This window comes from Drosophila willistoni (genome assembly GCF_018902025.1).
Source record: "Drosophila willistoni isolate 14030-0811.24 chromosome 2R unlocalized genomic scaffold, UCI_dwil_1.1 Seg167, whole genome shotgun sequence".
NCBI lineage: Eukaryota > Metazoa > Arthropoda > Insecta > Diptera > Drosophilidae > Drosophila > Drosophila willistoni.
Window position 1 is genome coordinate 19,112,399 of NW_025814050.1, and position 18,956 is coordinate 19,131,354.

General features: G+C 32.6%; 2 protein-coding genes across 2 annotated transcripts; both read left to right on the plus strand.

The window, feature by feature from the left end:
- Positions 1–1,520: 1,520 nt before the first annotated feature.
- LOC6642380 lies at positions 1,521–16,332 on the plus strand. The gene is made up of 3 exons (XM_002065382.4): positions 1,521–1,778; positions 9,081–9,266; positions 15,771–16,332. The coding sequence occupies exons 1-3, from the start codon at positions 1,703–1,705 to the stop codon at positions 15,986–15,988; spliced, it is 480 nt and encodes a 159-aa protein (XP_002065418.1). The 5' UTR covers positions 1,521–1,702; the 3' UTR covers positions 15,989–16,332.
- A 1,274-nt stretch (positions 16,333–17,606) lies between these two features.
- Positions 17,607–18,493, plus strand: LOC6642381. The gene has a single exon (XM_002065383.3). It carries the CDS (start codon positions 17,706–17,708, stop codon positions 18,453–18,455), a length of 750 nt encoding a protein of 249 aa, XP_002065419.1. The 5' UTR covers positions 17,607–17,705; the 3' UTR covers positions 18,456–18,493.
- Positions 18,494–18,956: the final 463 nt, after the last annotated feature.

Here is an 18,956-nt window from a genome sequence, read left to right on the forward strand (position 1 = left end):
TCCTTGATTTGAAATTGAGATCTTCATCTGACCTTATAATAATTTAATAATTTTAATTGTCTACTACCTGTATTTTTGTTTTGTTTTCTTTTCAACAATTAGAATTTACTATTAAGTCAAGCAAGCGTAACATTTTGGTATAATCAATTGCAATTACTCTTAGATGAGATGGCACAAAACACGCCTAGTCTCAGTAAGCAGTTGAGAATTGTTTAAACAAATAGATGACAGATAAATCATGAAATTGCTAACAAAAACCAAATGGAAAAAAACGTGACAAAACTCGAATAAGCTCAACTTCATTAAGACAAAATAAAATTGAAATTAATTATGCTCGTTTTTTTCCAACATTAAATACCTCAAACAGAACTTAAATTAATTGCCTTCCTTGGCTCATGCTAGACAATTATTTTCTAATTTACCTGATAACAAAGTTAATTTTCATCAATAAATCGAAGAAAATAGTGCAAGGCTTTGACGTCATTACCAATGCTTAAGTCTCCTGGTCAAAAGCAAACCAATTTCTTATTGTCTTTTTTTCTTTGCTACTAAGATAATCTACTTATTTTGGGGGTTGTCTCTTTGTCTTTTACTATTTGATTGTGTGCCCTGTCATACCTGAAACGTAATTTATTGGCCTTACTTGGGTTGTGGCCCAATTGACAGGTTTTATGTTTCATTGAACTTGCTAGCTAATTTACATACGGCTAAGAAGGAGGAGTAGCAGGTACTTAGTCTATGGCCATTGAACTGGCTAGCCAAAGACCAAGCTGCCTATTGATAAAATGTGATTAACTTTGCTTTATAGTATATAATAAATCACATAGTTAAACTATGTATAAATATGTATTTATAACTCTGCTAAAAACTAAAGTAAAGACTGGGAAATCTCATACACAAACACAATAAAAAAAGAAACAAACATAAATTGAATAACATTTCGATTAGCAGTTTTTCTTTGATGACATTTTCTTATCAAATGGAAACTGATGCACTTTATTTGAAGTTCAGCCACACAACACTCAATTGCCAGTGCCATCTGTCCCTTCAAGAGTCGGAGTAAGTGTCTGGTCTGGTCGACCATTAAATGTGAAATGGTGCAAGAAAATGTAATGGCTGGACTGGGGCGGGGGGGATGTATGTGTTTATGCAATTTTCTTGGGCAAAAGAGGAAAGACACTAAAAACGAAGTCGCGTGAAGTAGTAAAACTAGCATAACTCGACCCAACCCAAAGCCAAGTTCTTAAATTGAAACGCACTCAAATATCTACATTCAATTTGATTCCATTCAATCTGTGTGTGGTTGCGTTCAACGATCTCTCTCTGTCTCTCTCTCTCTCTCTCTCTATCCCACTCTGTAAATCGCATTCGTTTTATACTCACTTGTATATATGAATACATACATAGTTTGGTATATTATTGGTTCGTATCCGACGATGTCGACGACCACAGCGACGACGTCGACGACGCGGCATTTTCAATTTCAGTTTCAGTTTGTCTTCTATTTCAGTTTTAGTTCACTTTGTCAACGCGTCGCATGCGTGGAACGGCAAGTCAAAGTATAAAACGAATATTTCGAAAAAAACCCTACAAATTGTGTTTTCTAGAAAAGTGCCTTAACTGAGTGTTACAAGTGAAATTGTTTGAAACAAGAAATAAAGTACAAAAACCGTAGAGTTTAAAAGTCTACTTAAAGTTCACCATGTCACCCTTAAGCTGTTCAACAGGCGGCAATTTGCTGCTGGTTCTATTTAGCCTTCTGATGTGCTTCAATGCAGGTGAGTTTGGATTATGCAGCGGAGAGTTTTGCCATGAAAGTGCAGTTAATTAAGTGGAGCTTGGCTGGCTGAAATGACTGAAAAGGGTGACTTGAAGACGTGTGCAAGCATATAAATGGCAACAAAAACCAAGTTAAGACGAGACTTTTGAGTTCACTGAACCAACAAAGTCAGAAAGGGTTAGAAAATGGAAAAAGGAGGAATTTAAGATGAAGAATGAACCAGAAAAATATGAATTAAAGTGACTATTTTCTTGTTTGACTGCTATAGAATATCAATTGTGTTTCTGACCTTAATTCTTTATCAATTATAAGCTCAGGGTGAGCTAAGATGTCATATTCAAGTAACTCTTCACCTCATTATCATTAAATGCAATTATTGCATTGCAAAAGAGGTGGCGGTTGGAGAGGTGCCTCGTCATCTGCTTGACAGCAGCAGCAGGCATACCGGGCGTATGCTTAACATTCTTATTTTCATTTTTGCTTATTTCAAATGATTTATGAATAATATTTTTGCACTTGTCTTAGTTCTTTTTCATACTCACACACACATAGTTTATTTATTCAATCAGAATGTTGGAAAAAAATAATATTTTCCTGGCCTTAAATTGTCAGAAGAAACAAAAAAAAAAAAAATTACTAACTATAAATAGATACAAAAGTTGAAAATCTTTAACAAGTACGAATAAACTTTTCAACACAGAAATTGAGATAAAATGTAAAAAAAAATGGGTTGAAGTGGAGGACAAATTGCCTATTGACAGTTTCAATTAATTAAACGACGCCCTAAAATTTAAGTTCAATTAATTGAATTTAATTTAACTTAAAAATGGGTCAGTAAACCAATAAAAAAGACAATAGAAACTTACAGACCATGTTGAAGTTCCTTTAAAGCTTAAACAAGTTGGCTAATTCTATGAGTTTTTTTTTGTGAGGGTGAGAATCGTGTTCAACAACTTATTGTTAGACGATTGCACCTACAGTGTTCTATTTATTCTTTTAACTATTTACTTAATTAAGAAACAAGAGATGAAGTATAAGTACAAGACCATAAATTGAGTCTTCGAATCTATTGAAAAATCGTCAGATTGGAAAAAGAACTGTATTAACTAAAACTAGACTATCGAAGTTTTCCGTTTTTTATCTTTAGTATCGCTGGCTAAATGTAGGAAAACCTCCTTAAAAGTTGAGTTGTTTGTACTCTTTCGCTTAACTTTTATTTTAACATTGAGTTCAATTAATTATTAGCTATTTTTATGAATTTAAACCTTTATTATTTTCTTGAAATGTCTTCTAAATTTTTACAAAAAATGTTGTTTTATAATTTTCATCTTTTTTCATGAAGTATACAAAAAATCTCGCTTTAATCGTAATTATATGTTGTTTTAACGATATTTTGTCAAAATTTGTAAACATAAGACTTGCTTTTTTATGGGTTTAAACAAATAAACAGAGTCAAGGTTATTTATAAACATTTTTAGACATTGGACAACAATTATTTCTGGGCCACTTAGACAACTCATCTACCGAGGACTGGTAGTTAACTTAATAGTTATTTACTTTAAATAAGTTTTTTGTTAGAATTTATAGAGTTTGGATATCCAAATCAATCTAAAAACTACATAAAAATATATTTTCAAAATATTGACCGATAAAATTGTTTGCCCTGATGATGTAAGTGATGATGTATGAGTGTACATAGTTGATGATGATACATATTCTGTCTAAGAACTTTGGGTTAGAGTCAGATTTAATATTCCCAATATAGTTACAATTAAAGCTTCAAATTTCAAAAAAAATGCAATTTAAAAACATTAAAAACAAATTGGAATTATTATTCATTAATATGCCAAATGGGTATAGGGCTTTTAAACTATTTACATAAACACTTACTCACGTATGTAAATATAAAATACATTTATAAGCTTCTAAATGTTGTGGATTGTAAATAGTATAATTCCAAACTACTGAAATTTCCATAACAAAACGGGGTCCAAACGGGGCACTCAAAAATTAGTTTTCATTAGATTAAGTAAAACATGTTCTACATAGTTTTTGAAGCTTTCAAAGAAATTATTGCTTGTAATACAATATGTTATCTATGGGCTTGGCTAAGTAATTGAAAAACAAGCAAGCTATGTCCTTTTTGTTACAGGATGCCGGATCTACTTTCTTAGTGTTTTTGTGGTATCATCCTGGCCTTACCCAGGAAATGTTTATGTTTTTATGCTGTCCTAAAAAGTTTATACGCCTTCATGTTGTTTTTGGCGTGTTGATAAAACTTTTCATAGTTCATGCTAAGCTTTTTACAATTCCATCAAGCAAATGAAATATGTATTTACTTTACTAGTGTAATTATTATGCATGACATAGTCATCTTACATAAGTGTCAGCAAAAAACTCTAGTTGACTGATCTCAGTTAACTGATTGACAAATCAAGATGCCGAGCAATTTGATGAGATGTATAATCATTAATATGCACACCCACAAATGTCATCGTTTTTATTGTACGTGTAGGTCATTAAAAGTAATTTCAGTACTAGAAAATTGCCTTGTAATGGAATTTTTTTCGGAATGCAAACATTTATGGGTGCGGACTCTGGATTAAGGGAAAAGTCTATAAGCCTCTTAGGTGGGGTTTGAAATGTTTTTCAACCTTTTTTTCCAGTTCAAAGAGTCATTAGCTTTGGCATTCAGAGTACACTTACCAATTCATGTTAAAAACCCTTTTCAAATTATACAAGCATTTGGGGTAAATGTGAAACAATTTGACAACAACAAAAAACAAGAAATGTTGCAACATGTTGTTCTCAGAAATGCAACAGTGAAACTTTTTTTGCCCTGTCAATGAACTTTCAATAGTAGCTCCCTTTCTCTCTAGTCACACTTTAGGGCCCCAAGTTAGGGCCATAAGTTGCATAGGTATATGACATGCAGAGAAAAGGGTGGAAGAAAGAGAAAGAGTTATTGGGATAATCAACACTTTTGCGTTACGTTTTTGGTGGCACAGCCCTCGTTTCCCTCCCGTCGATGTCAAAAAAACAAAAAGTCGTGGCAATTGTTCGACTTTTATAAGTTTTCTTCAAGTTGTTGTTGCTGGGCTACTTAATGGAAAAATTGCATGCGAACTTTATCAAGTCTGTGCCTATGTGTGTGTGTGTGATTGTATTTGTGTCTGTGTGGGAAAGTCGACTTATGTTGCACTATTGTTGAGCGACTTGTCATATATGGATATGCTACATACATACATAAGTATGAGAAAGGGCAATAAACTTGATATAGGCACAAATCTCATACAATGTTTTTATGGCTGAGTGGTTGAACTTTACCATATCTATAGACTGAGAGCTATATATTTAAGTTCACTAACAAACAAATAATCATTTTGCATTTATTTTGCACTTAAATACATTTTATTAACTATTAAAACTTAATGAAATTGTGTCGAAATTTTTAAGCAGAGGACTAAAATTCCTTAAATAGTTTCCGATATCTGTCCTATACATATAGTCCTTCTTTTCAAATTAATTTTTTTTTTTTTAATTTGTAGCCTTTTAGTTGAAAATGTGTCAATTTAAATGTTTAATTTTAAAACAATTTCGAAATTAAACCGAATTATGTTTAAAAAGGATTTGGAAACGAGCGAACGCTTTTTTTACTTTAAAAAAATTCTCGAAAATAGAACTCATAGCTTTGTACAGTTGGACCCCGATTATCCGGGATAAAGTTGAGTTTGTTCCATTGTCACTGTTAACCGTGATAACCTCTGATATCCGTGATTTGAAACGAAATTTTTGTTTCTAAAATAATAAAACGAATTCGGGGCTTCCCCGTTTTAGTTAGCAATCAATGAGAAACACGCGTGTATTACATGTTTTTATGGTCAGTATGAGTGATTTATATATACATATATACATATGTAGTTATAAATTTTCAAGTACGAAATACGTAGAAATTTTGCTCTCTGGTTTTTCGAATCCAGTGATGGTTTTAGTCCCGACCTTCCCGGATAATCGGGATCCAACTGTATTTTGTTTAAAAACTTGAACTTTCGAAATGTCTATTCAGTTATTCAATATGGCTATATGAACTATTTTTATCAATCAAGAATGTATTCACTTTTTTGGGATCAGAATAGTAACTTGGTTGAGTGGCTTACAGTCCGAACCTTTAAGATAAGGAAGGCTTGGATTAAGATCTCTATATACCTCTATAGAAAATGTTGCCTTACAAAAAGAGTTCGTAAAATTTGTCTCAAATTTGCGCCTTTGAGTCGATTTATCCATCTTAAGAGTATAAATGCTATAGGCAAAAATAAATAAATAAGTCGAATCAAAGGCGCAAACTTAAAACAAATTTTTCGAAATCTTTTTGTAAGGCAACATTTTCTATTATATTCAGTTTAAGCCAGAAACTATTTAAATACTTCTGTATTACGTTTTATATTCAATCCGCAATTATTATAATACAACATGATTATAAACAAATAGAAAATATATTTACTCTATCGGTTTTAAAGGGGGCATGTTTTTTTTTTTTTTTGCCAAGTTCTGAGTAAACTTCTTCAACATTGCAGAGATTGTCGTACCACACGTTAACATTGAAGATTAGATTTATCTTATCTAATTGTAAGATACATATATGCAGAAGCCAAAAACTAGACCATAAAATTTGTTATTGCTGCACATTTAGATATGTTACATTCTAATTTGTTAAAATCCTTAACAAAACTGTGCATAAGTTTAAAGTTGGCACAGTCGATTTAATTTCGGTACGGCAACAATATCAATTTTCCGTTTTCAATTTACAATTTCAATTACAGTCATTACCATTAGTAAGCTGCCACTGCCACTGCCATTGAGAAACTGCACGGAGCCGGGCCAACTGTTTATAGTATAAACAATTTTGCCAACGATCTGACAATTCAACTGTCAATTAATTTCAATATATTGTAAATGATTATAATTTCTAAGCAGTTTCGGTTTTCTCAAATACCGAAACGGCGAAACGCCGAAACGGCAAAAACATACGCAAATTGTAATGTTTATTACGTTTGTTGTTTATGGCCAAATGCGGTCGATTGGCAAGATTGGTAGACAAAACTCCAAATCAAAGGCAAAAGAAACGCAAAACATGTTTGCGTTTGGAGTGCGTTGGCACACTTCAACGAGAGACCCCTCCATCCCCTCCCCATTCCCATTCAATTGGATACCCTCTTTTGCTGGCCATGGGGATTTTGCTTATCTTTCATGGCTTTCATTTAAACGCACCTCAAAAGTGTTGGTTAAGTGCATTTAACCTGAACGTTAACGCTTGACGTTTAAATTGACTTGAGGCAAACGAAAAGAAAATAATGCTGCTATATCAAACAAGTTTTATTCTCTATCATTTGTGTGACATCAAACAATTGTCAATATTAGAGTTAGCCTTCTCGCTCTCTCTCTATCTCTTTCTTTGCCATTTGCATCTCCCTCTGGCAAGTGGGCCTAATCGTTAGGCATAAATTTACTTAACGTCGAAAATTTTGACACTTTTATAAGACAGTTTTTCCATAGCTTGTCGCATAAATAATTCAAAATGCAAAATGCTTCCACACAAAAACGCAGCAGGAAACTCATTAGTCGAACGTTACTTAGTTAGTTGGTTCGTTAGTTACTCGGTTAGTCATCGCTAAAATTACTTATTTAATTTTATGATCCATATAAATTAGCCGCAAATCTAGGACTATAATCTAAAGATGCTGCTAAATGAGCAACGTTTTTTTGTCTGTCTGTTACATAAACTTGGGTGAAATGTGTTTTTGAGAAAGATTCCTAAGTATAACTCAGGAGAGTATTTAATAGTAAACCAACTGTTTTATACCCTTTCACAATCAAGTAATAACTATAGTAATGACTATAAGTAATTTAATGGTATTCAAGATGTATATTGAGAGTTTTGTTTATGGTTTTGCTTTACTATATGTATTAACTAGCTTCAATTTCCAACATCTCCTCGCAGACTAAAAAGATTGGACCCTCTGGATTTGCCTTTCTGGCCTGATCCTGACTGGTAGGGCTAGTCTTCTCGGTCTCAGCATATGACGATTAAAGACCAACCCGATTTACCCTTCTGCGGCTTTGCTTTTTGAGTGTATATTTGCTAATGCCACATTTTATATGTTTTTCATTGAATTTAATCATTAGCCAAGTCTGCACAGATTTTAAACATACTTAACAAAAAAAAAAAAAAAGAAAAAAAAAGCATAATCATTTGTATGATTCTATTTGATTTGATGTAAATGTGTGAATAAAATACATAGCAAAACTTTCACGTCCCCTCAAAACATTTAAAACTCCAAATGCATTTTTGGGTTCTCAGCGGTTTATATTTCTAAATCTGTTCTGACAAATGCATTTCCTACATTAGAAAAAAGTTTATATAAGCAAACTAAAAGATTAGTTGGGATAGCTGCATAAATGAATTCATTATTCCCTTTTTTGGGATGTAGAAACTTCAAGTATTTAATGCAAAACCATAAAAGTAAAGCTTCTTTCACGCTAGTCTTGTTTTAGTTAGGGATGGATCTGGATACTTATTTCTCAAGGCAATATATCTAATATCTAGTCTTAAGTTTAAAACTTCGGGGAAGGTCCGTATTAAAAGATTTATGTATCATACTTTGACAAATGAAGAGTATAACTATATACTATGAAGAATATAACTAACTGTCTTTTCAAATTTAAAGAATAATTCATTTACTTTAGAATATAAACTTATAGAGAAATTTCAAACGCATTTATTACAACTTATAATATTTGAAAAGAAAAATGGATTTGAAAGGAAATTTCCCAAAACAGACGAACAACCATAGGTAGGTACATATATCTACCTCAATTTAGCCAGGACATCTTTGTGCATCTTCATGAAATAAAGAGTTATTTGATACCGATTGATCATGTTTATGTAAAATATTTCAAAAAATATCCAATTCTTCCAAAAAAATTATTCTTTGGCATTGTTAATCCTAAAGCTTTTGCTTTTTAGTGTGCCAATTCAAAGCATTAAAAGGTCATGTGTCAATTATGTGATTTCAATGTAGTTATGTTATTAAATAGTTATTATTATTTATTTACCCAGTTGAATTTTACAAGAACTAAGCAATATTTTGAATTTTTATTTTTCAAATGATTGATTGATGTTTGAGTTGAAAAAAAAGTGAAAATTAATCATTAAGTTGTATGCAATATTTAAAAATAAAACATTTGTTTAATATAAAATTCATTACTAAATTGTAAATTTCGATTTCTAATTGTTTTTTAGCCAATGGAGTCTTACGTTGCTGGCGCTGTTCCACAGATGTGTCGAATGGTGAATTCTGTAATGATCCCTTTCAGCCGGATACCATATCGGAGCAACAACGCTACTGGAGCTATGTGAATTGTACTTACTCGGTGGGCGTCAAGTCGGTGAATGCTCGACCCGTGTGCAAGAAACTTGTGCAGGAAGGTAAGCCAACACAAGTCAACAACAAAGGCCATTTATCATTTCGTTTTCATTGTGCATAAGTAGATAGATAGATATATAGATACAGGTACATGTATTTTGACCAAGTTGACAGCGGCGGGCCAGATCAGAGAAAGAGAGCGCGCTAAGCTGAGCCGAAAGACCGAAAGACCGAAACCCCTGAACCAGACCCAAAACTCACACCACCCGGGACTGGATATGTGTGTTGGCTGCCACAAAGCGTCAAACAAGATTGAAATTTATTGCCTCGGGCAAGTCTTTTTTGTTTGTTGTTTTTTTGGTTAGTTTTGTTAGTTTGTTTTGAGCAAGTGCAAGCGAGACAATTGACAATTTGCAGCTGCAGTGGCTGCCTCCGTGGTTGCTGGGCGTTGATGATGACGACGTTGGCTACGGCAAGAGGGCGGGGGAGGGGGCGTGTACAAGTGGCGACGCGACACTTGGCCTGCAATGTTGCATGTGCCGCTAATTTACGGCAAATTTATTGTGAAAAAAGTCATCGAGAGCGGAGAGTAGAGAAGTTGAGTCGACTAGGCGCACGCGGCGTATGAGTGATATCGGCCAGAGTAAACTATTCGTGATATTTGTCGATCTTTGTCCATAAAACAAATTGTTTGCCGCATTTACATATTACGGGCACCCAGCCAAAAGCAATAGCAACAATTTAACGAAAATTCAATTTGTGCCAAAAACCTTGCTTTTTGTTGCATTTGTTGTTTCCTTTTTTGTTTTTGTTTTCTTCTTTGTATCGATGGGTGGGCCAGGCGGGGGTGGGTTTTCATGATTATCATTCACCTGGTCACGCTACTGCCATTAATTTGTCTCCTATTGTTAACGCATTGCCCAAAAGGCCGGCAGACGAGTTTTGTTGTTTTGTTTCCCTTTCGTTTGTTTAAATTAATTTGTTGTTTGCTCTTTTGCAATGTGGGACAACCTGTTGAACAACAAATGCAAACAAAGCTTATTGAAATTTACAGAACATTTTATTAACAAAATTGTGTCATACATTTTTTTATATATTTACAATATACGCATTGTAAGTTAATGACAATTGTTGAATATGTATGAAATTATTATGAAAATATATTAGTTTATTAAGATGAATGAATCCTGCTGCAGCGTTTGAAGGAATTTTTGAAGAGGAATCACATAAATGAGTTTATTTTGGGGCTTCTTGCTATTTTCTTTTTATACTAGCTTAAAGTACAAATCGAAAAATAGTCACACAAATTAAAATATGATTCTGAAACGATTTCCACACGACTTAACTAGTAAAGCTAGTCGTTTATGATTAATATGATTCAAAAGATAGGACTATCTATCCTTCGGACGAAAAGCAGTCAAGAGAAGTGGTGTCTAGGTGACCGTTTTCTCCTTAAAAAGGAAACCCTTATAAAAAGAAATCGGCTAGTTTAGGCAGAAATATGATTCGAAAAAGATTCGTTTACGATTAGAAATCTTAGGATTCGGTATAGTTTCTCATATTCTCAGAAATTTTATAAAATGTCGGAAGGGTGTGACTTCTAAATAATCTTTATTAAATTTTCTGCTGTTTCTCACAATTGTGATTTTAAGACTTTATTTTTAAAAATACATAGGGAAAAATTATAAGCATTTTGTTTACACGATATTCAGACATAGAGAATAATGTTAAAGACCGAACCTGGTATACCCTTTACCATATAAGACGATGTATTAGGCAAGAACAAGATTCTTTTTTGAATTGCTGAAGCTATTCGATTTAGACAGGTTTACAATTAGATTCCAAATTTCCCGAGCTTTATCTATCATTATTGTTATAAAAACTTAACTTTTTAGCCTTAACTATTGTCTGTTCTATTAACTCTTGTATTTTTATTTAAGTAAGTAATGCTACTTTACTTCAAAGAAAAGAATTGGCTAAATATATATGTTTGTATGTATATCAAGTGAACCATAGGTCATAAAATTTGTTTCTTCTCTGTGGCAAAATGCATGAAATTTGTTTATTATACACATCACGTATTTAGATACATTTTAACACAGCCTCTACAATGTATTGGGTGATTATAAAATTAAGCAAAATTAAGTTTTGGATTTAGGAAATAAATACAAAAAGTCGACACAAAACTACTTAGTTATCCTGATATATGTATGAGTATTAGAAAATTAGTCAGTTGTTTGTATTGCAGAGAAAAAATCATTTAAGATTCCCATTACATTGATAAGTAGTGCTTATCAGCTTAAAACGGACAAGTCGATAGATCCATGACCCTATAAATACAGTGAAAACTGTTGAGTGAATAAATTTTCAACTAATTTTAGAATTGTCTCCCCAATATGAGTTCCACCAAAATAGAATCTTATCAGTTCTAGTCAATTCAGTTTGTGCTTTTTCGTTTTTGGGTGTTCCAAACTAAATTCCAATGGCCCTCCTATGTCTAATAGACCTCCCTTAAATAATATTTCTTTTCCCGATTAATCATAGAATAATGTTTGAAGCTATCTTTATTCACAAATTCTGAGTGGAAAGGAATTGAATTCATACTAGTAACTTTGCCTGGTATGAATCTTTTCGGTATAAATTCAAACTCAGATTTATTTTAAATAATTGTATTTTATAAAAATTAGCTATAATATTCAGTATAGGTAGATTATTATTTAACTAGTTATTTTTGCTTATGAAAGTTCACTAAAGAATCAGAACCTAAAAACTTATGCTCAGCTCTCAGAAAAATGTGTTAATTTCCCAATATTTCACAGCTTGAGATATAGAATTTTCATCTTCCTGGTGAATTTGTCTAATCATATAAATCTTTCTAATTACTTTTCTTAACTTGGCATTTACTTAGAAAATGCGATGAATGGTTGTTGTTGTTGTTGTTACTTGGACCATTCGACCATATCAATTGGAAATCATTTTCAACGATCGACATGACAACCATAAACTTATCTAGCTAACATGAGATCAGCCCGATGGAGGGAAACGAACAATTTAGCCAATTTTCTTATGGCCAATTAATGGACACCATTAAATATTCGCAATCAGGCGTCTAGCAAATTGCTCTTTGACGAATATTTTCTTGGCTCAAATTTGTGAGCGAGAGGCAATTAAAATTGCGACTGCTGCAATTGCAGATCTTGAAAAAGCGAAAATCGAATGCGAATTCTGTTTCCGAACTACATACAGACAGACATACATACATACATGAGCAGCACTTGTACGAGAGAAAAAAAAAACACTAACTAAAATATAAATTAATTAAGTTGTTGCACAGCGTGAAGCGCCGCAAGTCAGCAAAATGTCTGAGAAAAATGCAACTAGGCGATGCAACTCATGTTGTTGGTGTTGTTGCCGCTCAATTTATATGCCGTTAAATTAATTGCTTATGAAGTTTAGCCAAAACGACTCGAATCTCGGCTAAGTTTGTGCATTTTGGCCAAATGTCAAATTAAGAATGTATTCCATAATTTTTGCAAAGCCAACTAAAGCAATTAGCTATATGTATATAGAATCGAATCAAATCGTAATGTATGGCCATTTGCAATTGTCTGTGTGCGTGAGTTTTGTTTTTGTTTTTGTATCTTTTTCCAGTTGTCAATGTGCGTCACTGAGTAAATATGTTGCAACTTGTTGCTGACCAAAACAAAACAACACTAAAAACAAAACAAAAAAAAAATAAAAAAAAACTAAGAAATCCCAAGTCTAGTCTGGTTTTTGCTATTTTTGGCCAACCAAAACTTAAAAGGGGGTAAAGCTAGAGGGAAGTTGGAGTTATTTTTTGTTGTTGTTTTTTTTAAGCCATAAATAATTAAATTAATTAAAAATTGAAATTTATGATTTGCAATTTGAAATGTCTCTCGGTTGCTGTCTCTTGTCTCTGTCGCTGTCTCTGTTTCGTTTCGCCGATCGTGATAAGGCGACAATTGTCAACAATTTTATTAACTTTAACTGGTTAAACGGACTTCTCTTTCACACTAACAGAGTTTGTGTTTTTTGTTAGCCAATCACATAAATGGCAAGAGGTGCCTACCTTTTTGAGAGGCTTTTAAAATTTTATTTTATTTTATTTTAATTTTATTTGGTTTATTTGTTTTATTTGTTTTATTCTACACGCAATGAGAAACGCAATTTGTTGTCTTCGTGTGTATCTTAATACCCTATAATCAATGAGTTAAAGGGGTATATATGGGTATAGTTCTTCAACAATTACTAAAAATTAGATGTATCTATATGTTCCTACTGAATCCGCAAGTATTTATAGGTAATAAAATGTTAGTCATTCGCATATACAAGTTACAGGGTATCTCTTAGTCTAATTTTCTGTAATTTATTGTTGTTTTTGTTTGTTTTTTCTGGTTTTCTGATTGCAAATTGTCTCTCGGCTGTCTCTCGTTTTGCTCAGTCTTAACGTTCATTTTGGCAAATCATGTGTGCGTTGACGTTGTGGTTGTTATATAGTCAATATAGTAGACATAGATGCAGGCCTCATTTTCTCAATTTTAGTTTGGTTGGTTTTTTTTTGTTTTTGTTTTTTGCCCCAAACACATTGCGTCCATCGAATTGGAGTCAGGTTGCAATCGTCTAGAGCCTTGAACCCATTTACTGGTTGGAGTCTGTTTAACTAACTGATAAATCAGTACATTCCAAAGCTTTCACAACTAGAGAGGGTGCATCTAAGTAGCAGCAACTAACGACATTAATACATGTTTTGACACAGCTTTAGTTCTCAAAATCAAAAACTTTTCAACTTAAATTCATATTTTGAAATAGCTTCAGTTCTCCAAATCTAAAACTTTTGAACTTAAATTTAATAGCGTTGCATTTACTTAAGGGACGAATATAATTTAAGTGAATTTTAGTTCAGCTTAGTCCTAAAACTTCTATAAATATATATATTTATCTATAAAAATTTTATTTCAAAAGATTTCTTGTTATTTAAAGGGTTAGAATGTCCAATTAATGCTCGACTTTTGGAATTTTGTATTTTTTTTTATGTTTTATTTTCTTAATTATTATATTTAGCTTAAAACTAGCTACATATATGTATAAACATTGCAGAGCTTAGACTTCCTAAATGTATTTTCAGCTGAGTTCTTAGTTAATATTAAGAATTGTTTTGTACATGGCAAGAAAAATGGAATAGTAAAATTTGAATTTTGAAACAAATTTTTGAGTCAAAGAGTTCATATGTACATATATGTAGGGGCTGAGTCCACTGGACCAAAATAATGAAAACTTGACACCAATTCACTTTAATGTTTTTAAGCTTATAATATTTATTTATTTATTAGCAAAAGAAAAGAACCGTCTTATTGAACACTTTTAATTTTACGAGACCAACACAACCTCTTCGTCTAGCAACTCGAGCATCTCTTCCTCTCGATTGACAACCTATCGTTATATGTATGTATATCAAACCAATCGTTATCGGCATTCTTATATCGTTAATGGTTCTCAAGCAATCCTACATATATATTGTGGTACTCACTAAGCTTGCACGTTTTTGAACTTTGATTTAGATATTTTCGGCTCTTAGGTAACTTAATAATGAATTTCTTTCAATAATTTACTTGTTATTGTTTTTAAATGCTGTCTCCTAAATGTCGTTATGCCAGTTTTTTTCCTTTTTTTCACATGTGCATTCAAAGAAAAAGTCTTATAAAATGTTTAATATTATAGATAAATAAAGTGGATAACAATTTTCAATTTCAATTTACTATTTAGTCTCTGAGACGTAGTGTGAGTCGTATTCGTGACTGGAAATATTTGGTTTTTGCAATTTAACCACATTTATTACTATTATTACTGGAAATTGAGGGAAAAGTTCAAAAACCCAAAAACGTGGTAACCTAATGACCATCACTGTATGTGTGTCCAAATTTGAATGAAGAGATGTGATATATACTAAAGATATTTTAGTGATGACTTGTTTAGAAGGAAAATGCTTTTTGCAAAATGCTAATTGCCTTTAAGCTTTTTTTCAACGTCCAAAATATGATGAATGACTGAAAATGCCATACACAAAATAGAATATTTTAAAAATAATTTCAAAGCCCCAGCATGGTGTAATATTTTGATATTTTATAGCACTTACGTATGTACAGATTACGACAAATTATAATTCTCCAATATTTTTGTATGCCTTGGATATCTTACTAAGTATTTATCTGATTTTGAATATGGCATTAAATCATACAATGTGTGTGCACATGTAAATATTTTTTTTCTTGCCTTCAAAATAGATATGCTTACATCACTGTGCAAAATTACAGCAAGTTTCAAGCTATTTTGGGCATTTGAAATGTAATTTTTCAGATTTTCAACTGCATGTGGACAAGCAAGCCGAAAAAACCCACGCAGAATCCAAAAAAAAATGAGGAAAAAAAAAACCAAGTCATAGTTAGATAAATTACTTTTAATGTGCACACATATTTAAGCATTTTCAACTGCAAACTGGCATTAATTAAAATTGTTTTTTTAATCAACAAATATTTCTTCTTTTGCAGTCTATGGCAAGCGAGTTATTTCGCGGTCCTGTTTCTATGAGGATGTCGACGATCCGGCGGACAAATGTGCCATGGACACAACATCTTCGTACATTAAGACAGTGTATTGTCGTACTTGCACCACAGACGGTTGCAATGGTGCTAAGGGATTTGCCCCTTTAATGGGTCTTCTAGTGTTGCCCCTGTTAGCTGCACTGAGGCAGCTGCTATGCAAATGAGTCCAAGATGCTTCAATGAAAGAGACTTAATTACACCGAATTCCAACTAAAATGGGAACAAAGCAACAACAAAAACAACAACATCAACAACAACAACAACAAGAGCAACAGTAAACATTTTTTGCAATTTAAACCTATTTCTATAATTGAAATGAAACTTATTTGCCTCACATAGTGCACAAAGTCACCGAAAATATAAAGAAAAAAATTCTATAAGCAAATGCAAAAATGCATCTCCACACCAAAAAAAAAAAAAAAAACAAAATGTAAATCACACATTATAAACAATCAGTGAATTGAAACACACAATTTTTCACAAAACAAAACACACTCACACACACATACACACAAAAACATTTATTATAATGTTAAATTTTTGTAAAATGTAATATGTATTTATCTGTAATTGAAACACAGTTTTATGATGTGAATAAAGTTATTTAGATGGTACGAAATTTATGTACTTTTTATTTGTTAGTAATGAGGACCATTAATTTAAGTATTTTAGTCTGGAATATTTAAAAAAAAATCTTAAATTATATATATTACTCAATTGTTTATTTGACACTGCACGAGCAATCCGTAACACTAAGGACTAGTCACGTTGATAATGATAATTCTTCTACCATTTGATTTTATAATTATTTAACTCTCTTGTCTTGAATTCATTGTGTCTTTTAGAAAAGAAATGGTAAGTAGAATTGCTAGAAAAAGAAGGCAAATATCTCAGTTTTCTACACTTGTTAGGTGTTGTTAGACTTAAGGCTTAGTTGTGTAGAATTTGTATTATTATTTTATATTATAGATATGGAATTCGACACATGCATCTTAAAAGCATCATTATTACAATATCTAGTATGTAGATTGCAGTGTAACCCATATGTCCTTTGGTATTACCTTAACTTTATTAAGTCAAAAAAAACCTTTCTTATTTAATTACTCGAATTAAAAAAAAAAAACTTCAGTTGGATTTATTGCCGCAAATATAAAACCCATTTTCTGCTTCAGAACTTTTAATTTAAAAAAAAAAATATATATGAATTATCTTTATATTCAATTTATGATTTATCTGTATATGTTCTTATAATGAATGGAGTGAATGAGACATAAAATCAAAACTTTTAAAACAAATGCAAATGTTGACATGCATTTAAATTTCGATTAAATTAAATGAATAGATAATCGAAAGAAATAAGTAAGTATATTTATTTCTTACTTCAATAATAATTAAGTCAGAAACTCGGTACTGCTTATGCAGTACGTCTCCAAAGGAAGAAATCCGCAGGCTGAGCGAGCGATACATCCTGAGGCTTGAACATCACGAGTATACCCTGGCTATCAACTTGCTGGTCAACAGTACTCACACAACAAGACTCAAGAGAAGGCACCCGCTAGATCTTCCATTGTTACCTCCACAGGACTGACGGCCCATCATAAATACTCGAATTTTGAACTTCAACTGAATTAAATTTTGTATGTCAATCATGAACTGCAACAAATATTAATTATTGTCTCACGACAGATCTTTATAAAACTTCATTAAAAAGAAAAAGAAAATTCTATAATAAATCAAATGAATCTACTAATTTATTATTTTAACTCTACTGTGTTCCTTAACAAGCTTGGAGAAGTTTACATTCATTCCCATTCATAGTAATCATAGCATTCAATGCCCTAAATTTACTATGTGAATCAAAATCCCCTAAAAATTATTAACATGGCCTTGGATTCCCTTAATGAAGAGAAAGCAGATCCACAATGGAGCTCGCTTCAACAAAAGTTTCCCTCGAACAATGGCAATGAATATCGCGAGGAAATACCAGATCGCCTGTGGTCTCTGTGGGGTAGTCCACTTTACGATTCCGAGCCAAAAACTGAAACTGACTGCCCATTGCCAAATTCAGCAACTGTTCCGCCTGGTCGTTTGCTAGCCCGCTGTGTGGTTGCCTGCTGTGTCAGTAACATTGTCTCCCTGGACGAATGGAATTCCCAGCTGTTGGATCGCATTATGCTCTATGGCAGTCAATACCATGATATCAGTTGCTCGGCACTGCAACGGGATAAGGGCGAGGCTGAGCTATCATTGGAAAATCTATATACAGCCTGTATTTTGGACAAGTGTGCATTTTGGGTCTACACCGAGAAGGTTTTGTGTGGCAAATTGTATAGCAAACGCAAGAGTCTTGGATCTGCCCTCTCAGCTTTCTTCAATCAACATCAACGAACGGGCATTGTGCAGCTTAAAGATCGCACTTTGGCCTTTGGCTTTATGCCGGAGTGTTCGTCGAGAGGGGCATACTTTATGTTCAATTGTCAGGGCAAAGATCATGGCACACAAGGTGCACCGTATTTACTTCGAATGCGACAATTGCAAAAACTTTTGCATTGCCTTCTCGTAGCCCTTAATGAGCGTGGTCGAAATGTGGACTTTAAAATATATAAAGTCTGGTGTGTACCAAGAAGTTAAAGAGTTAATAAATTTATTAAAGGGAAAAGCAAAAGAAATATAGTTTCAATTGAGTTTTTTAAGTAGGAAAGCAGAAGAAATTAAATTTTGATCGATTCAAAAGTTACTCAATTTATGTAGGAGAAAATGAATATCAGTTGAAAACTAGATATATTTTCCTTTTACATACATAAACTAAACTTTTAAACATGGAAACTAGGAGATCAAAGATGTGATCGCAAGGGGCTAAAAATTTATTATATGGAAAATCATATAAAACATATAAGGAGAACTTTCCTATATAGAGAAGGTAAGATCTACTCTAGTACTAAGTACTACATTAAGTAAACAAAGTATTGTATTTAAGACTTATATGAAGAAATTCTGAAAAATATCACAGGTCTACAAGGTTTCGGACCCAAGCAGGTAAGCAAGTTTTTTGAAACCTGACCTGATGGCAGGAAACGGGCAACAGATTTGAATTCAGCGAGCGAAAATACACAAAAATTTACCGAAATTTGT